At 37.6% G+C, this 25,068-nt stretch overlaps 1 protein-coding gene across 1 annotated transcript in view; it reads left to right on the plus strand.

Annotated features, from left to right (window-relative positions):
- OTOG (otogelin) overlaps positions 1-25,068 on the plus strand; it is a 92,500-nt gene that overhangs the window by 38,107 nt on the left and 29,325 nt on the right. The window contains exons 21-30 of the mRNA XM_082283514.1: positions 3,631-3,738; positions 7,831-7,969; positions 8,225-8,359; positions 9,438-9,584; positions 10,210-10,329; positions 11,179-11,295; positions 12,161-12,317; positions 13,329-13,355; positions 16,103-16,270; positions 18,296-18,574. Of these exons, the coding sequence (XP_082139640.1) occupies positions 3,631-3,738; positions 7,831-7,969; positions 8,225-8,359; positions 9,438-9,584; positions 10,210-10,329; positions 11,179-11,295; positions 12,161-12,317; positions 13,329-13,355; positions 16,103-16,270; positions 18,296-18,574 (1,397 nt within the window). The remainder of the gene's footprint in view (positions 1-3,630; positions 3,739-7,830; positions 7,970-8,224; positions 8,360-9,437; positions 9,585-10,209; positions 10,330-11,178; positions 11,296-12,160; positions 12,318-13,328; positions 13,356-16,102; positions 16,271-18,295; positions 18,575-25,068) is intronic.

Consider the following 25,068-nt stretch of genomic DNA (forward strand, 5'->3'; position numbering starts at 1 on the left):
GAAAATACAGTCCTCTTACAAAGGCTACATCAACATTCATGTATTTGGAATGTTTCAGGAACTAGTATTTATCCACACCGGATTTTATGCTGTTTTCTATTTCTGATGGCTATAGACACAGCATGCTAAAGGTGCAGGAGCTCATTTCCAAAGAAAACTTCTATTTCAGTGCCATTGCAAGACAACCCAGTTCTTTTCCATTGTCTTCTGCTTTGCCAACTTGCAACTTTCCTTGATATATTTCAGAGTTCCGTATTTCCTCTTGCAATACTTAGAAACCCTCTTGGCCCCTTACTTTGTAGTTTACAATAGCTGCAGATAAATCTCTAATTTTTTTCCCCTGTACTTGTATTAATTGACAGTAAAACTTCACCAGCTTCATTGAGATTCTTGAGCACCTTTTCATATTACCTTCTGCTTTCTGACTTGTCTTTAAGAAGAAATATGAAACACTGTCACTTAGTTCAAAAGAAGGCTTCCATTATGTTCAGAGTTACTTTCTGAAATTCTGGTGCTGGTGGCAGGGGGGGTTTCCAATCCAGGGTGAAGCTGCAAAAAAACTGACTATCTCAGTTAAAGCATCGAAATAATTTGTTAACACAGAAGGATGGAAATGTATAGTGAGAATAATGAAAACGTCCAAGCATATTGCAAAATTACTTAATATTTTGGTATAATAAACCAGGGGAAAAAGGAAGAAGAGGTTGCAAGGAGCTCCCCAAACAAGAAAGAAAACAGTCAGCAGGAATATATTAACTCTTCCTTGTCTAGACAGTGAGTGAACTGTAATGAAGGCATTAGGTGCTACAGTAATGTTACCAACATGGGATTTTTTTTTCTCAAAATTTGTCTTGTTTTCTGGTTAGAAAGTCATGGGTGGCAGTGGAATTCTGGGATTAGAAATGCTCTCTTCCCCTAAACTCTATTACAGACCTTTGTAGGAAGATCTGTGGAACCCTCAGAGAGCAAATTTGTAGTTGTGGCAAAAATATTACGTGGATGCGTAAATCAGTTAATGTCAGACTGTTGCAGAAGAGAGGGAAAGGAGCCTGTCCAACATACAACTTGTTGAAAACTGCCCTGCTAAAGAGGGGAATGATTTTTTTTTTTTCCTAATGTTTCGGTCCAGGTTTGTGAGTTTTGCAGAAGCAAGGAAGTGTTTGGTGATTCACAGATGACATATTACTTCTAATGGTGCCTTTACCAAGACTGTTTACATATTTTTGTGTGTGTGAATGCAGAAAGCTTTAGCTAATAATGAGATAATAATGAAAGTGCATGTTCAGCAGGGTGAAGCAGGATAGTTGTCCTTGTCTTTGCAGTTCATTGTGAGCTGGACAGTAAGTATAAGCACCAAGAAAAATGTCTGATACTTCAAAGAGGAGCTGTGCAAGGCCTCTCTGTAGGGTATTTGTGGCAAATTCTTAGATCATTGAAATCTATCCATTTGCTTGGCTTTGCAAGAGAGAAAGCTGTTATCACTTTTTTTTTTTTAATCCAGTGTAATAATGTGAGGAAAAAACTGCATTTAGTGTTGCCTTGTCAGTGTGATCTCTTTGTGTCTGAATGTGCCCTGTTCAGTTCTGAGCAGCTTTAAACCAGTGGGAATTTCTCACAGCTGATTGTCTCCAAGTGACACAATGCTTGAAATAAGTATGGATTACAAAGAACACTTCACCTACCCTGGAGGAAAATTACAGTTTTTCAGTTTAGTGGGGAAGGAGGGTTTATGATGTTCTGCATGTTCCCATTCATAAGCCTTAGAGAGCTGTGAATTTGTCTGATAAATAACACACTGAAGAAGAGTCTTAAGTCAAATGCAAATTACAAATTTGTACAATATAATTTTTCAAATACGAATTACCAGCTCATTAATACGAGCAAATAAAATGTGCTGTGATAAATTCAATGATGAAATGTTTCCTTTAGGATAGCAGGGAAACAAAACAGTACTGTCACCCTATTTGTCATGGCTGTGCCTCACACCCATCATGTCTTGCCCACAGTGCTGTATCTTGCCCAAATTACAGTGCTAAACATCAGGAACAATATACAGATTTTCCTGTGTTCCTAACAGGTTTAAAATTGTATTACTACAGAGACGTGCTGGGATTCCAAACAAATTTATCTTGAAAAAGAAAAAATATTATCTTCTTGATAGTACCATTTTAGGAGGCTGTTTTTTTTCAATACAAATGCATTTCAAACGTTAGAAACAAGGATAATCATAGACTGCATGGTGCCTGTAAGGAATCCTTTTACTATGGAACTGGCATGCTAGTTGCTCTGGATTCTTGTGTTGTACAGAATGGGATCCTGGATAGGATCAAAACAACTTGGAGCTGCAGCAGTTGGAGTGAAAGACACTGCTGCAGCTTGTCAAGAGTTCATGTTTTACAACTTTCATTTGAGAGACTGATTTGTCATCACAGCTGTTCTATCTGTTATTGGACCCTCAGGTCCCATATTGGTAACACTTTGCCTGTCCAATAGCATTACAATGTTTGTAAAAAAAATGAATCTTTTTTTGGAGGAAATGCAACTTTCCTGGGCTCAGTAAAATGATACATAATTTAATAAAATTACTCAATACTTCTAGTATATCTCCTGATATTTATTTGTAGAATCTGCTTGAGATCTCTATCTATCTCTCTTTGTCTAATTTCAGATTTTCTGAATATTATCAAAAAACCACAAATGCTTTCCTTTAAAGTTAGGACTAGTTACTCTATTTAGTCTTGCTGGGCAAGAATTCCTCTGTTCTTTCTCTATTAAAGTAATCTTTTTCACTTTCTTTTTTTTAAAACAGTTTACCATTTTTATCTGATTCTCTAGGAGTTGTGTGTGAGCACAAATTCATCGCATTAGTCTTGAACTATGAATAGCTATGCATATGGTTAGCTCTGTTATCATGAAAATCTTCCTTGAAGACTGTGAGGATACTTCTGCCAATAAAATTGAGTGTATTTGTAACTGCTTGTGTGAAGGTGCCTGTCATGCAGAAATAAATATAAATAATTAATATAATAATTTCATGCAGCCAGGATAGCACTTCTGATATTAAGTTATTCACAGAGCAAGTGCCATAACTACAGCAAATCTCTACATCAGGGAAGGGAAAGAAAAGAAGAGGTCAGGAGGAAATCCTCATTTAAAAGTCCTTAGACTAAATATGCAACTAGTTTTGGATAGTAGGAGTACATACAACAAGAATAAAGGGCTGTGATGGCTCCCACATCTCATGGGTTATCTCTTGGCTTCAGTTAATTGCAATTGGCTGAGTTATAAGAAATCTGGTAAAATTTAGAGGATTTCTTGAAATTCTTAGTTTCACTGACCTTAAAATTTGTGTATTAACGAGTCAATCTTCACACGATTGGTGATTAAAGGCTTAGTGCCTGAAGTGCTGGCACTTAGTAAGGATAAAATATTCAGGTACCTGTGAAAGGAAGACACCAAATTGCTCCTACCCAATTACTATAAAATTGTGCCTTTTCAGTTTCAGAAGACCTTAAATATTATTTGGGTTTCAAAGGCAGTAGTAATTTTAAGTTTAGGAAGATATTTTTGTATACCAGGATACCAGCTGTACTGCTGCTGATTGTGTATTTTCTGTTCTTTTTTTGACAGTCTTGTGAAACATGGGGATATGTGCTTGGATGCAGATGAATGTCCATGCTCATGGAAAGGAAAGGAATATTTTCCAGGTGACAAAGTAGTTTCTTCCTGTCATACATGGTAAGTGGAGAGCTATTTAAGTGATTATTTAATTTTTGTTGTGTGTTTTTAGGTTGCTTGTTTTTCCTTCACGTGTTTTGATCATAAATTTCACAGCAGATTATGGTAAATCATCTACTTTGACTTCATGTTTACATTTCTTCAGAGAGCTATTAAAATTGGTTTTGATTTTGTTGTTGATTTGAAGAGCTTTACATAACAAAATAATAGCTGTTCAGGATCTTAGTTTTTAAAAATCTTGATTTAGAGTATGATTTTTTTTTCTTTTATTTTCAAGGTCATGGCTAGTATTCCCAAAGTAAAATCCCTTAAGTATTACACCTGAGTGACATTTTTTAAAGCTTTTTACTTATTCATTTTCACACTTAGCATTGAATCTGAGCAGTCTAGAGACCAGAACATAACCCTGTGTCCATAAGTATGCACCCACTATTATGTTAAATTAAGGGGAGTACTGAGCAACATCATGTACTGAGCAAAGAAACAGACAAATTGATTGCTGATACTGCATATGTGGATAACTGATGAATCAATCAGCTTTCAGAGGGAGAATTGCAATAGGCAAGGGTTGATAGGATCATTTAAACATACTCAGAAACCTACTACTTTTAGTATCCAGTGTTGTAAGTGCTGCATGTACCCTGCCAGGTTTCTTCGAGCACTCTCAGTGGGATGTGATTTACTGCCATTTTAATAAGCTTCACAGGAGTGTGAAAATATACCCCACTTACCTGATCCTGAAACAGGCTTGTTTCTTGCTGGTCCCTGCCTGTTTTGCTCTCTAACCTCTGGATGTTGTGAGCTGGCACCAAGCAGTGCTACTTGTCTTACCAGAGCCTCAGAAAAATCAGCTCTACTGCCAAGAACCAAGATGCTGTGGCAGTGGTGTAGCCTCCAGATTCTCAGCAGAGCAGTTCCCTCCTCTTGTGCCCTTCTTGTAGCTTACCAGGAGCATTTAACTGGTGTCCCCTGGTGGGCTGCTGCTCCTGGCCTGCACAGCTCAGGGTAGCCTAGCCCAGGGAAGGCTCGTCCAGTCAGCACCAGGCTCTGCCTTGTCTGGATGTCGTGCCCCAGTGTCCAGCCTTGTGCTGACTGCCTTCCTCTGCCTCTCGTCAGGTCCTCAGTAGCTGCTCTAGAAGAGATTTGTAGCCCTTTGGTCGACTGGTGAAGCGACTTACAAGCCATCTCCACTGGGCAGGCAGGTAAAGCGACCCGGGTTATTCACCCCCTTGTTTCCAAAGGCCTCTCCATTTGGACCTGGTGTGGGATTGCTTGCATTCAAAGAGAATTAATATATCCCATTCAATCTGTATGAGACTTCACCAAAGGCAGCAGCAGTGCAGGCAGAAAACCACTGGATATTTAGCCTTCTCTCACTTTTTTTTTTTTCCTGAGGCCAGGCTCATTAATTAATGTACAAATCCTTAAGGTTGTCATGCCTTTTGTAGTCTTCTATGTCCAGAAGCAAAGACAGATTAAGTGATAATGGCTTTTTGGCGATCAGTTGTCTGCTAATAGAAGGGAGTTTGCAACAAGCTCTGCTTGATACAAAGCGTATAGAATCTCTGAGTCTGCTGTGTATTCATGCAGGACTGTGTATCTGGTATGTTAAGGGAAATGTGCAAAGCATGAGAGTGCTTCTGTGCAAACAAACCCATTTAGGCACTCATAGAAGTTACTGTATAGCAGGGTTAGTGCATGGAATTACTGTACATTGATGATAAATATCATCTTACTCATATCTGATGTAGTGCTAACAAAATAAATATTAATCTGATTTTTCTACTGAACAGTAACACGACAAACAAAATAATTTCTTAAGTCCACAAAACTACCTGTGAACTGACAGGACCTGTCAGCCCAAGCTCTGGGGTCTGACTGACCTGTAGTTCTAGGTTCCCCCAAGTCTGGTTTTCTGTGCAAGTGCCTGAAATATTAAGCGTGTAGTGGCAACATGAAACACAAAAGGTTCTAACGCTGAGGGTATCAGAGCAACGTTTTGGTGGGGTGCCGTGCAAGGTAAGATGGGTTGTGCAGGTAGATGTGCTGGTCTGCTGTCATCATGCTGAGACCATTGAGCAACTGCTGGTCACTGTGGGCTGCTGAATTGGGCCTCCTGTATTCTTTAACAAAGACTTCTTTTTAAAAAAGCTATTTGAAGTTTAGAATATGCTGGTAGTTGTGCTTTTCCAACAGGGCTCTCTAGATAACTAAATGTTCACTTAGTGTGAAACAAGCCTGGTGTTTTGAAGACATTTGTGTACTTCTTAATCCTTTCCTTCTGACTATAAATGTGTTAAGAGTCCTGAAAAAAAGAAACTATGCAAAGGAGCTCCCTAGTCTTTACATGTTAAGAAATGTTTCTGCACAGGCCCTTACGAGATCAGCATATGGAGAAGGATTTGAATAGGCCAAGAGTGAAACTAAAACCTAATGTCTCAGGAGAACATGAGAAGCAGTGCTTAGTCTTCCAGTCCAAATAAAATTTTTTCTGTTGGTCTCTCTTTCCCTCAACTTGATGAGGTTCCTTCCTTAGGTACTGCTCTGAGGTGACTGAAGTTAGCTGTGCAGGTCCTATTGCCATCTCCTTGTGCTTTGATACAGCGAATACTTCTCACATGTTGTATCTTTAACTTATTTTAGCCATGTGCTTAGTGTATTGATACATGTAGTGATGCAAAATGTGAGCAGTGGAGTAAATCAGTGATGGGATAAGTGGAGTCTTGGAAAATCTGGACAATGGCTTCATGTTGGTGCAAGTTATTTGCTAAGTGAACTGGAAGGAACCTGATGCTACCAGTAGTTGGGGCTACCTAGATTTTTTAGATATTTGCTGCCCTTTTGAAAACAGTGGTGTACTAACACTGTGATAGAAATACAAAGGAAATGTTACACTGACAGAAATTTATATACTGAGAAAAAACTTCATACTGCTTGCTGCTTTAGTACGTGAGATGTCAAATGTTAGAGATTTATCCAGTATTTCTGTAAGTCAGATTAAGACTTTAATTGTAAAATGTGCAGCATTCATTTAACGAGGAAATTAAAAATAATTTCTTTTTAAAAGTCAACTTAGGCATGTACCAAAATTCTATCTCATGCTCTATTTAGTTTAACCTACATTTATAAAGATACCTGTTCTAAAGCTATGCCAGGGCACCAGCTTTCTTGTCTTTATCAAGGGAATTTTATGTGTCTGGGTCATTTGGGAACATAGAAATAACATTTGAATAATTGCTTGTGGATGCAGGAAATTAAATTCTCTCCATTATTTTTAAAACTTTTGTCATTCTGAAAACGTTCTTTAGATTGCAAGAGGGTGATTCAGAAGGAGGCATAATATCTAATGCTTGCAAAACCTCTTATGCTGCAAAGGGAATTCAGCAAGGTCTAAACAGTCACTTAGTACATGTGTGGTGAAAGCCCTTTTATGTTTAAGGTGGCCATAGAGAGAACTTGAACTGTTCTGGAAGCTCCTAAACTATCAGGCTAGGGTTTGAGGGCAATGATATGTAGGAATATCCAGATGATACCTGGAAAAAGAGTTAAGTCCGACAGAATGGTTCCTTTGAGTAACTTCAGCACCAAAATGATGCTACTGAAATGTTTGCTTTATCTAGCTCTGAAATTCTCATTCAAGCAGAGAATGCACAAAGATTCTAGTAACAGGGCATGCTACTTGTTGACCCCAAGATTCAGCTTGTGTAGAAACAAATGTTAGGTGAAAAGCTGAAAAAGAAGGCTCTTTCCTTGTAGCATGATGTTGGTGTGCCACTAGAGAATAAATGGTATTGTGTTGGTTTGGAGGGTTTTGTGTTGTTGGGTTTTTCTGGATTTTTGTGTCCTATTGTGGTTTTTATACACTCTGGAGCCTTTACATTCTAATGGAGAAGAAACATAGACTGTATGAGTTCAATGTGTACACTTTTTTCCCCAGAGAATGTCTGTTGCTTATAGCCAGCATTTCAAAACACTTCTGTCCACGCTCCTCACAGCTGCACAGCTTTTGTTTTTTGCTTCTCAGTGCAATAGCTGTAATCGTTTGTCTGGGCTTGCAGCTGATATTACCATTATTGGTCATACATTTTTCAGCATTTGCCAGCATGGATCCTTTCAGTGCACCTTCCAGCCTTGCCCATCCATGTGCACGGCGTATGGGGACCGGCACTACAGGACCTTTGATGGACTCACTTTTGACTTTGTTGGAACTTGTAAGGTTTACCTAGTTAAGGTGAGATTTTTCATAAAGCCTCTCTAAAACTGGGTTTAAAACTGCCTGTTAAAATCTACCATTGTACTTGTTTCCTATCTGCACATTTTCTGAGTCCTGCGTGCTGTTTTTACATTTTTGGTGTTGTTTAGACTTTGAATCCTGCATGACATAAACATACACTGAGGTTTCTGCTAACAGAACTATGTAACAATATGCTTATTTATATTAGCATATTTAAAAATGGACATTTCTCTTTTTTTTTTTTTTCTTCAGGGTACTTCTTCAACCAGTCTTTCTGTCATTATAGAGAATATTGACTGCTTTAGTACTGGAATCATTTGCAGAAAAAACATTTTCATTAATGTTGGAAAATCTTTTTTAGTATTTGATGATGAAACTGGAAATCCAGTAAGTTTCAGTAAGCAGTTTTTACTGCTGATCAAAAAGCAGCAGATGTACTTCTCTGGGTGTTTCTTCTTTTCATAACCAAAAACTTACTGTGCCACTTCAGTAGCAGAGGTGTAAATATCTTTACTGTGAATGCTGATCACATCTGGATTGTTCAATGGAAGCCTTAAACAAAATCTTATCTATATTTAACAAAAATGTTAGATGAGGTAATTGTAGCTCTTTGTTTAGACTTAATTCCTGTTTAAAATCTGAGGAGAAATACAGGTGTTCTGAAGTCAGTGGGAGTTTTGGTGTTAATTCCACTTGTACTAAGAGCTTAGCCAGGTCTGGAATGTATAGGAAGAATATTTCTATACAGTTAAAAAACCCCAACAAATTACAGCCCGTGGTATATCTTCTACAGCCTTGAATTTCATTTTTGTTTTGGCCAAACTGCAAACTCTATTCTGTAAACACTTAATATTTTAACATATTAGTAATTTTAGTATAAGTCCTACTATTTACAGTTTAGAGAGTGACTATAGAAAGGAAGTTTGAGGTATTGAGTAGTTAAACCAGACATCTTAGTCCACACTACAGCTAAGTTGCAATCTGATTGCTAGTGGACTGAGAGAAAAATGCTTTATGTAAATAAGATTGTAATCTAGGGACATATTTAGACAATTCTTTATTTCCAGAGGCTGCTTCATGCATATTTTTTACCTATCCATACTCAAAAAAGTCATGTGACTGAGACAGAATTACTTATAACTAAATGAAAATCATAATGAGGAACCTCATCTACCTCCCAGATGAATCATTAACATTCTAATCTTCCCTCCATTACCCATCCTGTAAGTTTGATATAAAATAAACTTTTCAAATTGGAAAAACATAAAAAATACAGTACAGTTCACATTCAAAATCCAGCACCCTTTTGCTTAAGCCTTTCTCCCTCTGTGGCCTTCTGTTTGTTTTTGGACTCAAGTCTGAGAACTACATTGTTAATTTTATTTAGGTGTTTCATTTCCTGTCAAGTGAACATTTTTTGATGATCTTACTTCCATTATAAGCTCCCTTGTTTTATTTTGAACAGAGCTTATCTAGTTACATCGATGGCCTACAAAAAATGCAGTTATGGAAAGCTGGATTTTTCACTGTTGTTCATTTTCCTGATGAGCATATCACCATTCTTTGGGATCAGAGAACAACAGTTCATGTCCAGATGGGTCATCAATGGCAGGTAGGTGAAAGTCAACACTCTTATTGCCATTTCTTTGAGGTATTTATGTAAAAAGAGGTATTTATGTTAAATAAGACATAATTATTCAGAGAATAGACCGTGTCAGAAATCAATTAAAAAGCATTCAGCTACCTTGTTAATTAAAATATTCTCTTTTATCTTTTTTTAATTAGTCTTTACTGTATAACTTCTGTAACAACAGAGACAAATATCTTTGGGCCAAAGGTCTCCTTCATGACGTACTCCTTATGTGACTGAAGCAGGTGTTATTTTGCTGAGGCATAAAAAGAAGGCCTGTAATTGGCTAACAGCTCCCTTCTCTGAACAAAAGATCAGCTCCTATCTCAAAGGCTTGGGGGTGCATAGTTGAAAGGGGCTAATGCTGGCATTGCCAAAATAAAATATTCTCCATAGCTTTATTACTACAAAAAGCTCAACTGTTTTGACTGAAATTTGGCTGGAAAAAAAAAAAAAAAAAGATCAAAAAATAACAAATTTATAATTAAACAGCTGAAGATGCAAGTTTTGAAAATGGTCATGGCTGATAGTATTTTGTCTTGTGAAAATACATTTTTATATATCTGTATATATATATTTGTGTATATATATATAATTTTTTTCTCAGGGAGAATTGACTGGATTATGTGGAAATTTTGATTTGAAGACAGTAAATGAACTCAGGACTCCAGACAACTTTGAATTAACAAACTCACAAGAGTTTGGAAACAGCTGGACAGCTGTAGAGGTACATGGCAAAAGAAGAATGTGCTTGCTAGTATATTTTGCTAGTAGATATTTTGCTGTTACATCATAAAATTAATCTCGAATGAAATCAGAAATTCATTCCTGGAAGTACCAGTCAGCAGCAATGACAGTATCAGCGGTTCTTAAAGTGGTTCATAATCTGTTAAGGAAAAGCACCTTCTGTTGCTGCAGAGTTCTGTAGAGTAGGGAAAAATGCTGTAAAATAGTCTGAAATGTTTTTGAAGACGTTTGAACAGTAAAGTAGTATTTCTTTTGCATAATGGAAGAATTGTGGGTTCACTTGTGTTGTCAGATTAGCTGATCTTTCATAGCTGGGAAACATTTAACTGTGCAATCATAGCAATAGAAAGAAAAAAAAAAATACTTCCATATGCTGTAAAGTTAGAAATTGAACTTTTTTACTGTAATGTTTCTAGTGGTGTTCATAGAAATGTACCTTCATAGTAGTTAGAGTAAAAAGATCTGATTTCTGACACTCCTGATGCATGTTGTGTGAGTGATCTTTGTTATTTGGGTGAGACTGTTCAGGTGTAAGGACTGTAGGTTGGAACTGTGTGGCACCTCTGAACAGACCTACCTGTACATGTGTGTTTTTGTGCTGCTTTCAGACTAGTGAAATATTTCTTCAAATTGTTATTTTCCTTTCTTTTTCATTAGCAGCATGTTTTAATGCTATATCTTAGTCCTGCTTTAGTTTCATAAATGATGTACTTTTTTCACATTTTACATCTCCCTAAAAAAATTAAAAGCACAAAAATATGCTTTGCAGTTTCAAACACAAAGGGGTTATGAGGAAAGTTTCTCACCTTCATTTCGTGTTCTGGCTTAGTGTGTTGACAGCTCTGACATTCGAAATCCATGCAGTTTGAACCCCCTTAGGGAGCCATTTGCCAAGAAGGAATGTGGGATACTGCTAAGTGAAGCATTTGAAGCTTGCCATCCAGTGGTGAGTTGTGGTCCTGTTTAGAAACAAGTGAAAATAAACATATCACTAGAGAGAAATGCCACTCTTCATCATGAAGCACTTTGTAATTAATGCAAAAAAAATACACCCAATTTGGGATATTTTCTTTTTAATCACAAGCATTATTTGTGTAAGCATAACCACTTGCTTGCTTTTCATCACGAGTGTTTTATGGCACTCATTTTTCATGCATATATAAATAAATGTATTAAATAGTGTCAGATGGGAAGAACTCATTCCTAGAAAATTTACTCAAATGTAAATCCCTGTAAAATGTGTAACATTTCAATAAGCAAATTAGCATTGACAGTTTTCTGTGAAATTTTGTCACTTCGGACAAACTTGAAAATACTGTAAGGGAAAATGACAAATTCTTGTGTGAAATTGTCTAATATGAAGAGAATATGAACTGCTTGCATGAAAATGAAGCAGTTCACAAATGAAAAGAGTTTTCCATCTACTTTGATTACTTACAATTTGTGTGTGTGACTTTCTTAAAATTTCTGAGTTTTACTGGTTTGTGATCACTTTGGTCTTTTATTTCATAAGGTTTTTTGCTGTTTATTAGGGCTTAAATATTACAAAACTGTACAAAACAGAAGCTGCCATCAATATCTTAATGTGCCTGTTCTTAATGGATCATTGATTTCATTGTGTTGCTAAGTGCTGGACAAGATTTTATGGTGTGTTCCAATGAACATTTTTTCTCATCTTTCAGGAGGCATTGAAAGTGAAATCTTTAATACTTCAAAGTTTGATAAATTGCCTTTTGAAAGAGCCTTTGTGTCGAGGTGTTGGTTGGCAGTTTCTACAGGAGTATTTTTGATAAGCGATATTTCATTTCCAGATTGATGTCACCTGGTTTTACTCCAACTGCTTGACAGATACTTGTGGTTGTAACCAAGGTGGTGACTGTGAGTGTTTCTGCACAAGTGTGTCAGCATATGCCCATCAGTGCTGCCAGCATGGAGTTGCTGTAGACTGGAGGTCTCCCAGAGTGTGTCGTAAGTTTGTTTAACCAGCATTGCCAAGGGCTGCCACTGCCAGCGTTCATGAGAGCCAGACCTGAAAAATCACTCACACCAGGTTACCTGGGGCCGTGAGCTGAATCTAAGCCTCACTGATAGGAAGATGAGTTGGTGCCTCTCACTCCAGTTTCATTCTGGTCTAGATGGATTATGTGCTTTTTCTGTGTTCATGAGTGGGCGCTTTTCTACTTTTAATCCCTTGTCCTGTGACATGAAAGGAAAAATCATGGGAAGTCTATATGAGGATACAGCATGCATCCCTCAAACTAAAGGTGCAAAGTTAACAGCTCAAGTGATCTCCATCTTCAGGAGGACTTTACTCCTTAATAAGGTCTAGGAAACATGGGTGCCTTATTAGAGCCCCCAGAGCAAGTGTGAAGTATAAAGGTCTTCTGAAAAAAAAAAACCAAGTAGGTTTTTAAGCAGGGCATAGTCATTACCTTAGTATCCCACTCCAACAATTCTTAGAATTTATTAAAAAAATCTGAGGCCCTTTTTTGTAACACCTAGTGGAAATGCCTAACAGGAGGCTGTCATTTCCCCAAAGATGTCATAAAAGAGGGGGAGATGCAAAGAATGGAAGGGAACAAGCATTGTTTTAACTTTGCAGTTGAACAGAGACTATGCAGCTTGCTCAGGGTCACACAGCAAACTGGCCACAGGGTGAGGGGGTTACTCTTTAACTTTCAATAGAATAGGGGTGTTTTAATGTGAAGCTCAGTCATAACCACTAGAGGTCACAAAAAGACAACTGTAGATATATAAGCTTAGTATTTCCTGCTGGGAAGCAATGCTTTCTGTAAATCTGTGTAGTTTAAATTAGTATTTTATCTAAAGTACAGTAAATATTTGGCAATATTTTTTTAATAGATGTTCATGTATGAACTGATTTGGCCGAGCATTTGGCTCACATCTTAATCATAAGGGGGAATAGAAAACCTGTTTATCTGTAGAATGCCTGTAAATGCATTTTTTTTCTTTTTTTAGCTTATGATTGTGAATATTTCAACAAAGGTAAGTCCTAAAGGAAGTGACAAAATGTCAGTAGAATCTTGGGGGTTTTTTTATTTAAGTCTTAGAATCTTTGTATAAAAATAATTGTGTTAGTGAAAATGTTTATGAATGAGATGTTGTTTACCCAGCCAAGATTGTTTTTCTGCTTTATTTTGCTTTTTCAAAGACTTTTAATTTAATAATATTTTTATTCCTGGACCTTTCCCAAGAACATGCATCTGACAAATTTTCTTTGCAGTGATGGATGATGATTAAACAATTAAATCATTAAGTAATTAATAGAATATCACCCGAAAAGTGCTAGTGGCACTTCTTGCTTAAGAACTTGCAGTGCAGTTCAAAGCAAGACCCCAGTGGCCATGTTAAATCACTCACAGGCTCATGTGCAGCCTCCAGAGGGAGGTAGCTGTTAAGCTATGACAACTTTTTGTCCTCAAATGGGGAATAACACTCCTTTTAGGTCTGTCTGACCTAGCCTCAAGTTCCTGAGCAGGCAGCATTGCTGCTGTGTTACAGTGGCTGTCAGCGAGGGGTGCAAACCTTGCACAAGGTGCTAGAGCATACCTTGAACCTACACTGGGTGCTGAAGTGCTGTGTTAACCTTGGAATCTGTATCCAGATTATTTCCAAATTCCTCTCTGAGCGTCTGCACAGTTAGATGTGGCACCCAAGCCAGCCTGGTGCGAGGAAGGGTCAGGGCTCCTGCTATTTATGCTATAACCCTTTTTATCAAGCTCATGTAGAAGCTTGTCTATCCACATGGTGTGTGGAGTATTTTGGTCTTCTGTTGGATGTTGTAGCAGCTCACTCCTGGAAAGGTCTCTGAAAGGGACCAAGTTCAAATTGGGAGAGACTTGTGCACTGTGCCAGGCCCAAGAAATTTGCCTTTTCTCGTACACTGACTCCTGAAAAGATTTTGAGTGGGGTCAAATCACTAATGCATGGGAATTTTATCTAAATCACTGTTTAAGACTTTAACTTAAATAAAGGATAGTTGAATATAAGAGGTGATTGAAGTTTTTAAGTTTTCTTTTTGGTTTGTTTCATAAAATAAACACAGTCTGATATTAGACAATCTTAGTGCGGTTACAACAGACTGCAAGTGCAGTGCTTCTAACATCTGTGGTGAAAGCAAAGCTAGACGTTAACACATACTTTTAAAGTGTGTTATTATCCTTGTTACTGAACTCTCACTGACAGAAATTCGTGGAAATAGTGGAGATTTGTGCATGTGACCAGCCTTGCAATAAACGTGGTTATTGTATACTTCTTACTTTGTATTTTTGTATTGTTTGCTAATCCAGCTCATCAGTATTCAACACATGATGTTTCAAAGCTTCCAGTGGGGGGAAAAATCATCTCCATGCTGAAGATTTTCTTGTCTACATAACTTACAGAAGGATGACCCAGAATTAGTTTGTTTTGGAGACAGGAAGGTTAAGAAATTGTCTTAGACCAGAAAGAGGTTTTCTTTATGTAACTTTGTGATGAATCCAGAGTGAAATACTTCCAGTCCCACTAGGAGCAGAAGCCTTTTGTCTTCGGTCAAGGGAAATCCTCAGCTGGTGTCTGTGGTCTCTCAACTGTTGGATGGGCCTGAGATGGGAGACTTAAACATATTAGGATATTTCCAGAACACTGTATGTTTTAAGTAGTAATTTAAAAGTGTTTTTTCAACTCCCTGCACTGAAGGTAAAGAGGTATCATTGTGTATGTTTAGGTGGGCATGGACATGTGTGCTAATTGGCTACCTTTTCATGCCATTAGGCTCTAAAGCTCTAGTTGTAATACAGCATTCTTGGGATTTCAAAACTCTTAATAAATTTTTAGATTTTGGAGAACCAGAATGTGAAGGCAGGCTGCAAATTGCAGTCCAGACTTTCAACCAGCTGGAACAGATTTTTAAGGGTCAGTGCTATTAATGGCAGCTATCAGTTGGGAAGTTATCTCAGATGTATGCTTGCCATGTCCTGGTTTGTGGGTAAAATGGTAATGAGGTGAACTGCTCAGATGTGGCATTAAATGCCTGATTTTAACAGAGAACTTAACAAAAATTGTTTCAAACCCTTAAAAATAATCTGTAAAATATTTTTCTCCAGTGGAGTTTGATCTAAATGAGAATGTATGGCTTTTTAGGTTTATGAAATAACTTTGCATGTTTTTGGCTTTTCTTACTTATAGGTAAAACATAACCATTCTTTGCTTATGATGCTAATTTCTTCCTGTCTTACTTCACAGTGGTTACGTTTGTATCTTCACTGTTCAAGAAGTGTTTTGATGCTTGTTGACAACAAAATTTATTCCCTGCAAAATGCCTCATGCTTTGGACATTAATAAAATAGGTTTTAAAGAGTAGTAAGAGGTGTACAATCAGTTCAGCCATACAAATAAATAGTTTAGAAGGATTGTGGGGTGATCTTACAGACACACTGTTTACTTCTGAATCAAATAACTGAGGGGTCAACTAATTTCAATGACGTGATTATGAAACCAAAGCAGATGAGAGGGGGGGGAAAGAAGAAGCTCATCATCAATCTTGGAAGTTGAGTGCAGGTATTCTTGCCAGTTTCCAGAACAGGTATTTTCTGAAAAAGATTGTTTTGGTTTTTGTTTGAGTTTAGTGCATGGCACCTAGATCTATTTTCAGAGTGGTGAGATGTGTTCTTCTTTATGTGCTGTGCCCTAATGTTTAGAGCTCAAGCATTTGTGACACTTGACTTGAAAAATAATTGTTTTTTTCTCCACAGCTCTGGGAAAAGGCCCATACAAACTGGTCAGCTATTTGGATGGAAAATTTGTAATAGCAGCGAAATTGGTGGATGGTGTTGTTTTCCCAGTGAAAGAAGATGATATTGTTCCTGGACATGTAGTGAGCTTTATGCTGACTTCAGGACTTTATAAACCCAAAGCACATGGTAAAGTCACAATAACCTAGCATCCTAAATAAGACAGAGCAAACTCTGCCCTTGTTTTTAAGAATAGACCTGGATGAAAAAATATCTTTTATCTATCTGTCAGCTGAATATGCATTTTAAAGTCTGCCAAAATTTCCTTTGGTGGGTTTTAGTTAGACTGTAGCTTTGTAAACAGTTGAAAAGCAACTGCCTTCCCACCCCCCAGCCTTTGGAAGCACCAAACTGGTATTGCAGCCCAGTGCTCCATGTGTGTTTCTCTCTTTACATATCTTCTGGGGAAGAATGGGAGAGAAATACTGCAACAAAAGTGTTCCTTACTTTCCCTGGCTCTACCATCATCACTGATTGTCTGCCCACGTGCACAGAGATGACCTTTGGCACTAATTGAGCTCTGTAAGGGTGGGGGCTGCGAATTTGTCTCCTTTGGGTACCAACTTGTTTCCCCTGAAGGAACACGTGGCTTCTTCAGCAGATGAAGGATGTGTTGCACACCTTCAGACGTGAGCAGGTGGCCTACAAGAGTATATATCCAGCATTTGTGACATTAATTAAATGCTGAAGTTGTCTGCATACACAACTTTAATGCCCACAGAGCACTTGGGTATCAGTAGTTTTATTGACCAGAGCCCCCTGATCAGCTCTTTGGACAGCCTGAAGGTGGCTGTCTTTGTGTAATCAAAGGAGGGATATGGGTCACTTAAAAAAATGATAAGCATTTGATTACTGATACTGCTGTCTGTAGAACTGACACAAGAGCTCCTGTAACAGAATAGCTAGGGACAGATTTCTTTTATTAGTCATAGTTTTGAGGCACTTGTACATTGCGTTCAATGTATGTTTGGAAAGGGAAGGTCACTCCTACTGTTCTATTCCCCTATAAAAATCTCTTGCTCAGAATTTCACCTGGCAAACAGAATTTGCGCCTTACGGTCCAGTTTGAGTAAATGGCATTTCATCATTTGGTCATGAGGAACTCGACATTCTTGCTTCTCTGGAACCTCAGCAAAATGCATGTCTTATCAGTTTCACGAAATTCCTGGATAATGGAGAGTTTGGGGCATTAATGCACTGACTGGCTGTAGAGCAGGTGTTAAAAGTCACACTGACTGTCCTTTGTTACTTATCAAAGAGCTACTTGCAACAGACAATTCATAAAAAGGCATTCACTGGTACTGCTGGGTTTTTCAGATTAACTGAAAAACCTCAGAAAACAAGGTGGTCTTCCAGAAGTGTTACACCAGAATGTGATAATATATCCTTTTAATAGAGATCATTTGTTTTCTACGCATTTTTTTTTTTTTTAAAGAAATGCTACCCGGTCCTGGGGTGTTACTTGATTTTACAGTAGATTAATGGCTGTTTTCAAGAGAATAGCAGAGTTTACAGCAAAAGAGGATGAAGTAATTCTGTGAGCAACAGATGCCTGTAACAGGCTCAAGATCTGATGCCCTGCAATTGGCTGTACAGAGGCTGCTTGAAATCAGAAGTACTGCAGGGTAGGGTATCATGAGGGAACATTTGCCAGAAAAAAGACTTTGCTGTAACGTTCTTAGAGGGAGAGCTAGAGAGCTGAATGCAAAATACAGTTTTAAAATTTATTTTTAATGAAAGGTTGAGCTTTTAAGCTATCAATTCCTGATTGCAAATGTTACTTTTAAAGCTAGTTAGATGGAATTAAAGTTTTCATTAAATAAATGGCTTAGTAAAGACAGTAAATTAAGTTCTGCTTGACTGCAGGACTATATTCCTTTATCCTGGTGTGGGCAAATGTCTTAATCTCTTTGTATTCCTGTTGGAATCTGTAGAGTATTTAGAAAACTAATCATCACAGTCTAGCACTCTGCAATCCATACATAGTGTGTTTTCTTACAAGATTCAGGCTGTTTTCACTGGTGAGGCCAAAGTCAGTTTTCACTCCTCATGCTACTAGTATCAGTAGTGGTATGTCAGAATGAACCTAGTTTATTATGCATATATCAGCAAGTAAATGAGCTCTGTGGGCTTTCTTCTGTTTTCTTTGTTCAGATTCCAACTTGATTTCATTTGAAACAGCCGAGAGACCAAATTATTTTCTTCAGCTGGTTTCCAATAATACTCTTGTTCTTTCTAAATGGAAAAAATCGGAAGATTTTCACAACAGGTCTACATTTGTCATTCACAAGAATACGTGGCTTTCAGGATACAGTTCCTTTGAGTCGTTTGCAAAACCAGGATACTTCATCCACATTTCAGCCTCTTCAGTTGAGCTTTTGAAGTACCATCATTCAGAGGAGTTCAGACTGTCCACCCTTTTTAAACTTGTAGGTAGGTAATTATACTTGAATTTTATGAACAGCAGTTTTCTCCCTGTACAAATCCAGGCTAAATGGTGGTGTTAATTTCAGAGATGATGAGATTGCTTACCTCTCCCCTACATTACTGGGAGATGTGAGTACTCTGGGACATCCAGGCTCAAAATAGTTTTCCCTGAGCATTGCACTGAAGATGAGATTCTGTTTTCTTGTGAAAAGCCATTAAATAGCTTAACACACAGTTTTGTTTTATTTGCCTAAGGGGTTTGGAAATACATATCCTAGTGTATAGTTTCTGGGCAATACTTGCTGTGGAGGTGGTAAGAAAATTCTTTAGGAGCAGAACATTCATGCTCATAAATAATGGATGCACAAAGGGAATAGAAAATAACTGAAGGGATCTCTTAAAGTTAAGGTCTGTGGACAACGTTTTCTCTCCTTTGCCTGCTGCCAAGAGAGATTTCTGTAGAGTGAGTTCTCATTGCTAACCTTGTGGCCTCCTCAGAAGTAATGCCATCCAGTGCTAAGGACATGGCCTGTAGGTTACACCTTTCAGTTCTCATTTTCTCTTGAAAAGCACCTTGACTTTTATCCACTACCCATTCAGAGATGCTCTGTTGGTATGTTAACCCCTAGTGTTTCAGTCATCATCCAGTTGGAGGTATTCACCTCTTTTTGGGGTTTGAGATGTCCATTTCCCTAACGTTTCTTGGAACAGCTACAGTTCTTGAATAGAAAACAGACTGCTGTGAGGGTGTTTCCATCTACTTGACAGATTCCCATTCCCATAATAGTTCCATTCCACTGAGACATTAGAATCGGAAATGAAGAAGATACTCTGAGGACCCCTTCATAGGACCCTTTTCCTTTCCTGGCTGCAAATGTTGCTCCTACAAGAACTGATAACAAAAGCACACATAAAATCATGTCAGTCAAGCTCTTTCTGTTTTTTGTTTTTTTGTTTTGGTTTTTTTTTTTAGATTAGTAAGGAAAAGAAATAATAAGAGTAACAGTTTTTACGTATTCTTAATCAAGTGAAATGAAGATGGCCTTAACGTCAGGAAAAACATGCAAGAGGTTATATTGGCCTATAAAATAAAGCAAAGCAGATTATTCATGTAACTACCCTTTGCTTTAGTTTTTACTTGCCTTAACAAGTCAAGTTAATTAGATACGTCCCACATATTCATTTGTGAAATTCAGTGACAATTACTTGTTGAAACCAAATGTAGTATAGAAAACTTAAAAATCACTGCTAAAACTTTTTTATTGTACTGTAGTTTTAAATGCATTAGTAATTTGTTTATTTGGGTAGCAGAAGTGTTTTAATAAGTGTTCCTGGCAATACCATGTTTTAAAATCAGTTGTTCATTTTTGGAAACTGAAGTGTGTTTTGCAAGCAAAGAAAGAAAATGAAATATTGTATCGAAAGAAGCATGGCCTGGCCATGTTTTACAGTGACCATGTTGAATTGTGGCACAGGCAGACCTGAAGCAGCCTCTTATTTCTATGACAGAAGAGGCCAACTGTATGCCTCATGGAGCTTCTTGTTATCAAAACATTGAATTAAAGTGTTAATGGTGTCATTGTGAATTTACTGATGTTTTACAGTACATTATGCTGACAGCCTAATGCAGCTGTTGACTGGCACACTTCAACTTCAGAAAAATGACAGATTTTGTCATTGCCAAATGCCTGTTGCCTCTTGACAAACGCTTGTAATCACAGAGCTGTTGAGGTTTTTGAACGGCAGAATTAGAGGGCTAATGCTCTTACCAGGATGTTCGTACAGCATTTCAAGCAAGGGACTTTTTTTGGACCTAACAAAAATATCTCCTTAGTCTTTTATCTTTGAGGGAGGAATGAAGAAGGTTAAAACATGTTCCAATTCTCAGTGGTCATCCATTAACACAGAATGGTATGTCTTTTCAAGTGTGAAGTCTTTGCCCTCCAGTCATTATATCAAAAAATCCTATCTATGCCAATGGAAAACTAAAACAATTTACCCCAGCAAGTGGGATCAGATCAAATGATCAAGAGGTATTTCATTAATCACCACATCCGAGGGCTTGGGTTTCAGAGTTTTATAAGCAGAGGAGCATAGGGCTCCAATCTTTCTCCAGTGTACTTTCACAAGGACCAGCCTGCTGATGTAGGGTAATTACATGGTCTAAAAATACAGCAGCATTTGTTTAAGTTAATGGAAAAGTTACACCAGCTCCAGAGTGCGCAGGCAAAAGCATATTGAGTTTCCTGCTGACTATTGTAAATGCTTTGCATATTAGATCAGAAACTCTTGAACCGGGAACAGCTATTCCTACGGAATCAGAGGATAAATATCAGGAGCAGAATAATAGGCCCAGTAAATCCCCTTGGCCAGAAAGTTCCTCATGAGACTTCTTCATGCTCTGTGACGCACGTTCGAAAGGAAGAATTTTAAGTGACCTGATCACCACAGCAGTAGATACATGTCTGTTTAAAGTCAGCTGATGAGTCACATTTTCCAGTTTCATGGCAATAAATATTGTCACGTTGGGATACACCGAGGCTGCAAAGTATTTGCCATGAGAGGTCACTTTGGCTTTGAAATTGGGTTATTTTCGTTATACTTCAATTTTTCTGCTGTCCTGTTACCAAAAGCATTTGAGGAAATTGACTAGAGAACTGAATTTTGATATGTAGCATGTACTTATTCTCAAGAAAATAGTTTTGCATTCTATTCAGGAATTTTTTTACTGGCAAATAAATTGGTATGCATTCAGTCAAAAGAAAGAATATCCTTAGTCTTACCAGATGGGCAAGCACAAAGGTGGCATGTAAGAGCGATCAGTTCCCATTTGAGATTGCTGGAAAATCAGTGTATGTAGGGAGTTTATGACCCTTTTATGGATATAGCTGCTGTTCTCTTACCCTTTTTTATAAAAATGTGCTCAGCTAGTTACCTTTTATTTTTCATATGATTATCAGGTGTTTGACCACGATGAGTTATTTTTATGTATATAATAAAAATGTGACTTGCCCTATATAAATTCGGCAGCAAAGTTTTTAATAATGCTAGTTATGTGCTTTAATAGCTAGCTTGCTGTAAACATAAGGTCTGTTTTAGAGAGAATTTTCAGCTAAATTTAAAATCTCAAGATGCACTAAGTGTAGGCACACTGCACAGAGGCATTTTTCAATGTTTGTTTTATACAGAGCACTTTTGGTTCCTTTTAATCTTTGATCCAGTTAATTTTAATTAACTGAATCACTTTGAGAAACATGTTACAAAACTGAAAATTGAATACATTTTAATGAATTTTTTTTTTTTTTTTTTTTTTTTACAAAACCATCTTTTTACCTTAAGCCAGTTTTACACATGATACTACTAACTATTTTAACTTCAATTTGCTCTTACCCATTTCCATTGGTAGAATTAATTTTCTAGAGGGTCCTGGTTCACTCATAATGAGTTGTTGTTGAGCTTATTTTGAGCTCATGTGCTTTGTTTGCCCAAAAGATCATGACATGGGCCCTGGGGCTGGAAAATGCTGAGCAACTGCTGTTGTACCTGCAAATCCCGTGTGTGTCACTGAACACATCTGCTTGGTAGCTCCTGGAATCAGACTGAGGTTACTGTACAATAACATCTTTCCTTTTTGTACTACAAACACAAACATTTGGCCTACCATTTTTGGCTGAATAAATAGGAGGAGATTAAAGAGTTGCGTTAACATTGTAATAGTAAACTGAACTGTAAGTAGATGAGAGGTAGGTAATTACACTTTGCTTTCAGGGATGTTTTGGCTGGGCACAAAGTTTAATTTTTCCAGTGATGTTTGCTTACATTTCTCATTGCAGAAACTTAGAAGTCATGAGCAGAGTTTGTTACTAGTTTGTGTGTGTTAACTGGGTAGATAGGATTTCATATTTCTAAACTTGTAACTGAGGAGACAGGCAATCTAAGTTACCAAGCAGAGTTTCACCTCCATTATAAATAGAACTAACTCTAAAGCAATTTCTGTGCCTACTAGATATTTTTGAATTTTGGGTTAAAGTAGCAAAAAGAAAAAAAGTCTCAGGTAAGAATAAAAATCCAAATACTTGAATTTTCCATTATTTTTTTAAACATTTATTTTAAATCCAACCTTTTATTAACACTGGAACATTTCAAATTTTAGAATTTATTTTTAAGTAAATAGCCATTTTTTGAGCATAACTTGGAATTATTCATAGTACAGAGATTCTAACAATGGCAAGTTTTGTCCTTGTGAGGTAAAAGGCAGGATAGATAATTAAGGTGGGGTGGACTTGTGAACAGTAGGAATTGTCAGCTCACAAAAGAAGTGGCCAAGTTATTAAGAAAGGTGGTTGTGACTCAGCAGAACCCCATGCAAGTGATAAAATATCAAAAATCTTCATTAAGGTTAATGACTGTTGTTATCCCAGTATTATTTTTGAAAGCCATGAACAAGAAAATAGTAAGTTATGGGGAAGAGAATGCTTCTCTGATGTCCAAGAAAGTGAGAAAGCAGTGGAGTTGGGGAATGTCTTTTAATGTTTTGTCTCTGGCAGTGTGCATGCCTGTGCCCCTACAAGGGCTTTCCGCTGTACGTCCAGCGCGTTGATGTGCTCAGCTCGTGTTGGGTAAGAGAACCGTGGGCTCAGCTGGCACGTCAGCTGGAGCCACTGTCACCCAAGACATAAGTCACCATTGTGGAAAGGATTTGCTGTGTCACCAAACAGAAGACAAATGCTGGTAGACTTCACAAGGAGACACATGGTTATCTCCAAATGCCATGACAAATCCTTTTGAGGAACACATGCCTGATACGAGAAGCTTGATTCATTGTCTGTAAACTGTGTATCATTGTTTTGTTGTGAGTGAACTCTGCTGTTGCACAGTAAGCTCGTGTTACTGGTTGCTGGAGGGGGAATTAAGTATTAAAAAAATGGGAAGCATGTGGTGGAGGTGGCTGAACAGACCAAGTGACCTCAGCCACTCCTCACGCGGCTTCCCCTCAAGGCCCTTCACCATCTTCAGTACTCTCCTTTGGGCACACTCTAACAGCTGAATGTCCTTTTTTATATTGTGGTGACCAAAACTGCATGCTGGGCTTGAAGTGAGGCTGCACCAATGCAGAGCAGACATTTTTGTGCTGGTTTTTGTTTCGTTTCGTTTTACAGTGGCTTGATCCTTGGGATGCTTGAGCATTCCAGAAGCTAGGTGAAATAGTGAAAACTTTAAATATGATGAATGGCTGAACTGATGTTTTCCTAATACTCCAAAGAATTTTCCCATAATTCATAACAAAGCACAGATATCATTATACCTTATGTGTTTTCAGAGACATCCTGAGAACTTTCTGGGGAAAAGGAAAGCAATTCATACTAATACTCAACTCTTGCTGTGGTGATTTGGTGGACTCTTTAATGTAATTTGCACACTACAGACACTGATACAGCTCTGCCTGGCATACTCAATTCTCTAAAATCCCTTGACTGGAAAATTAAATGTCCATTGGTTCTACAGCTCTTTGAAAGCAATTTTTTATGACCAGGTTCACAAATTCTTCTGTTGTCCATCATTCTTTTTGTAGAGGTAGAGACAAAATTAGCAAACAAGCATAACTTCATTCTTGACTGAAAACAGCGTTTATGTACCACTCAACAAATGCTATGTGTTTATGTGGAGATTCACCCTAAACCCTACCAAGGCATGCAACATGAAAGTCTAGGTTCGTTTGGGGAATGGGAGATGGTATGTTAATCCCAGCACTTGGAAGTGTTAGTTCACGGTCGCTGTTCTGCTAAATTGAGAAACTATCATTCTTCGTCAAGTTACAGTCTGCCTTCTGCAGGCTTGCACTTTCATTGTGTTTGAAACTTACTCTGTGGTTGATGGTGAGTTCTGTGGCCAGAGTTAAAAGTTATGGATTTTCCTCCATACTTAATCTAGGGTAGACTAATGAATGAGATTTCCTAGATTCAATTTGGATTTACTGTTATTGCTGGTTATTGCTACTGTTGGTGATTGCCTGTACCAACAGGTTTCTGATATGTTTTGTGTTTCTGCCATATATCTTCTTTTGTCTTTAAACCTTCTATTTCTGCTATTTATTTCTGCTATATATTTTCTTTTTTCCTTAAACCTTACCACTCAACCAGTCCATGCATACAAAACACCATACATCATTCTGCAAAATGTATGGAAAAAATTCCCTTCCTCCATTAGATTCGTGTAACTTACATTGGTTTCACTGTAAGGGGTCACAGAATAATTCAGTGATGTGTACATAACTTCTTATGAGAACATAATAAATGCATTTTTATACCGTTGTAAGAATTGTGCTTTTAAAAGCAGTGACAAGTTACATCCCTGGATAAAATGAGATGTTAAAGGGGTAACACTAGATGGCAACATACACACCCTTTTGTCTGAGTTTGAATTATATTTTAAAGAGAATTATTTGTATTTTAAAATAAGACATTGATGGTTAGTAATAACAGGGAGATAATTACTTGTAA

The sequence above is a fragment of the Coloeus monedula genome (assembly GCF_965178545.1).
Source record: "Coloeus monedula genome assembly, chromosome: 6".
Lineage (NCBI taxonomy): Eukaryota > Metazoa > Chordata > Aves > Passeriformes > Corvidae > Coloeus > Coloeus monedula.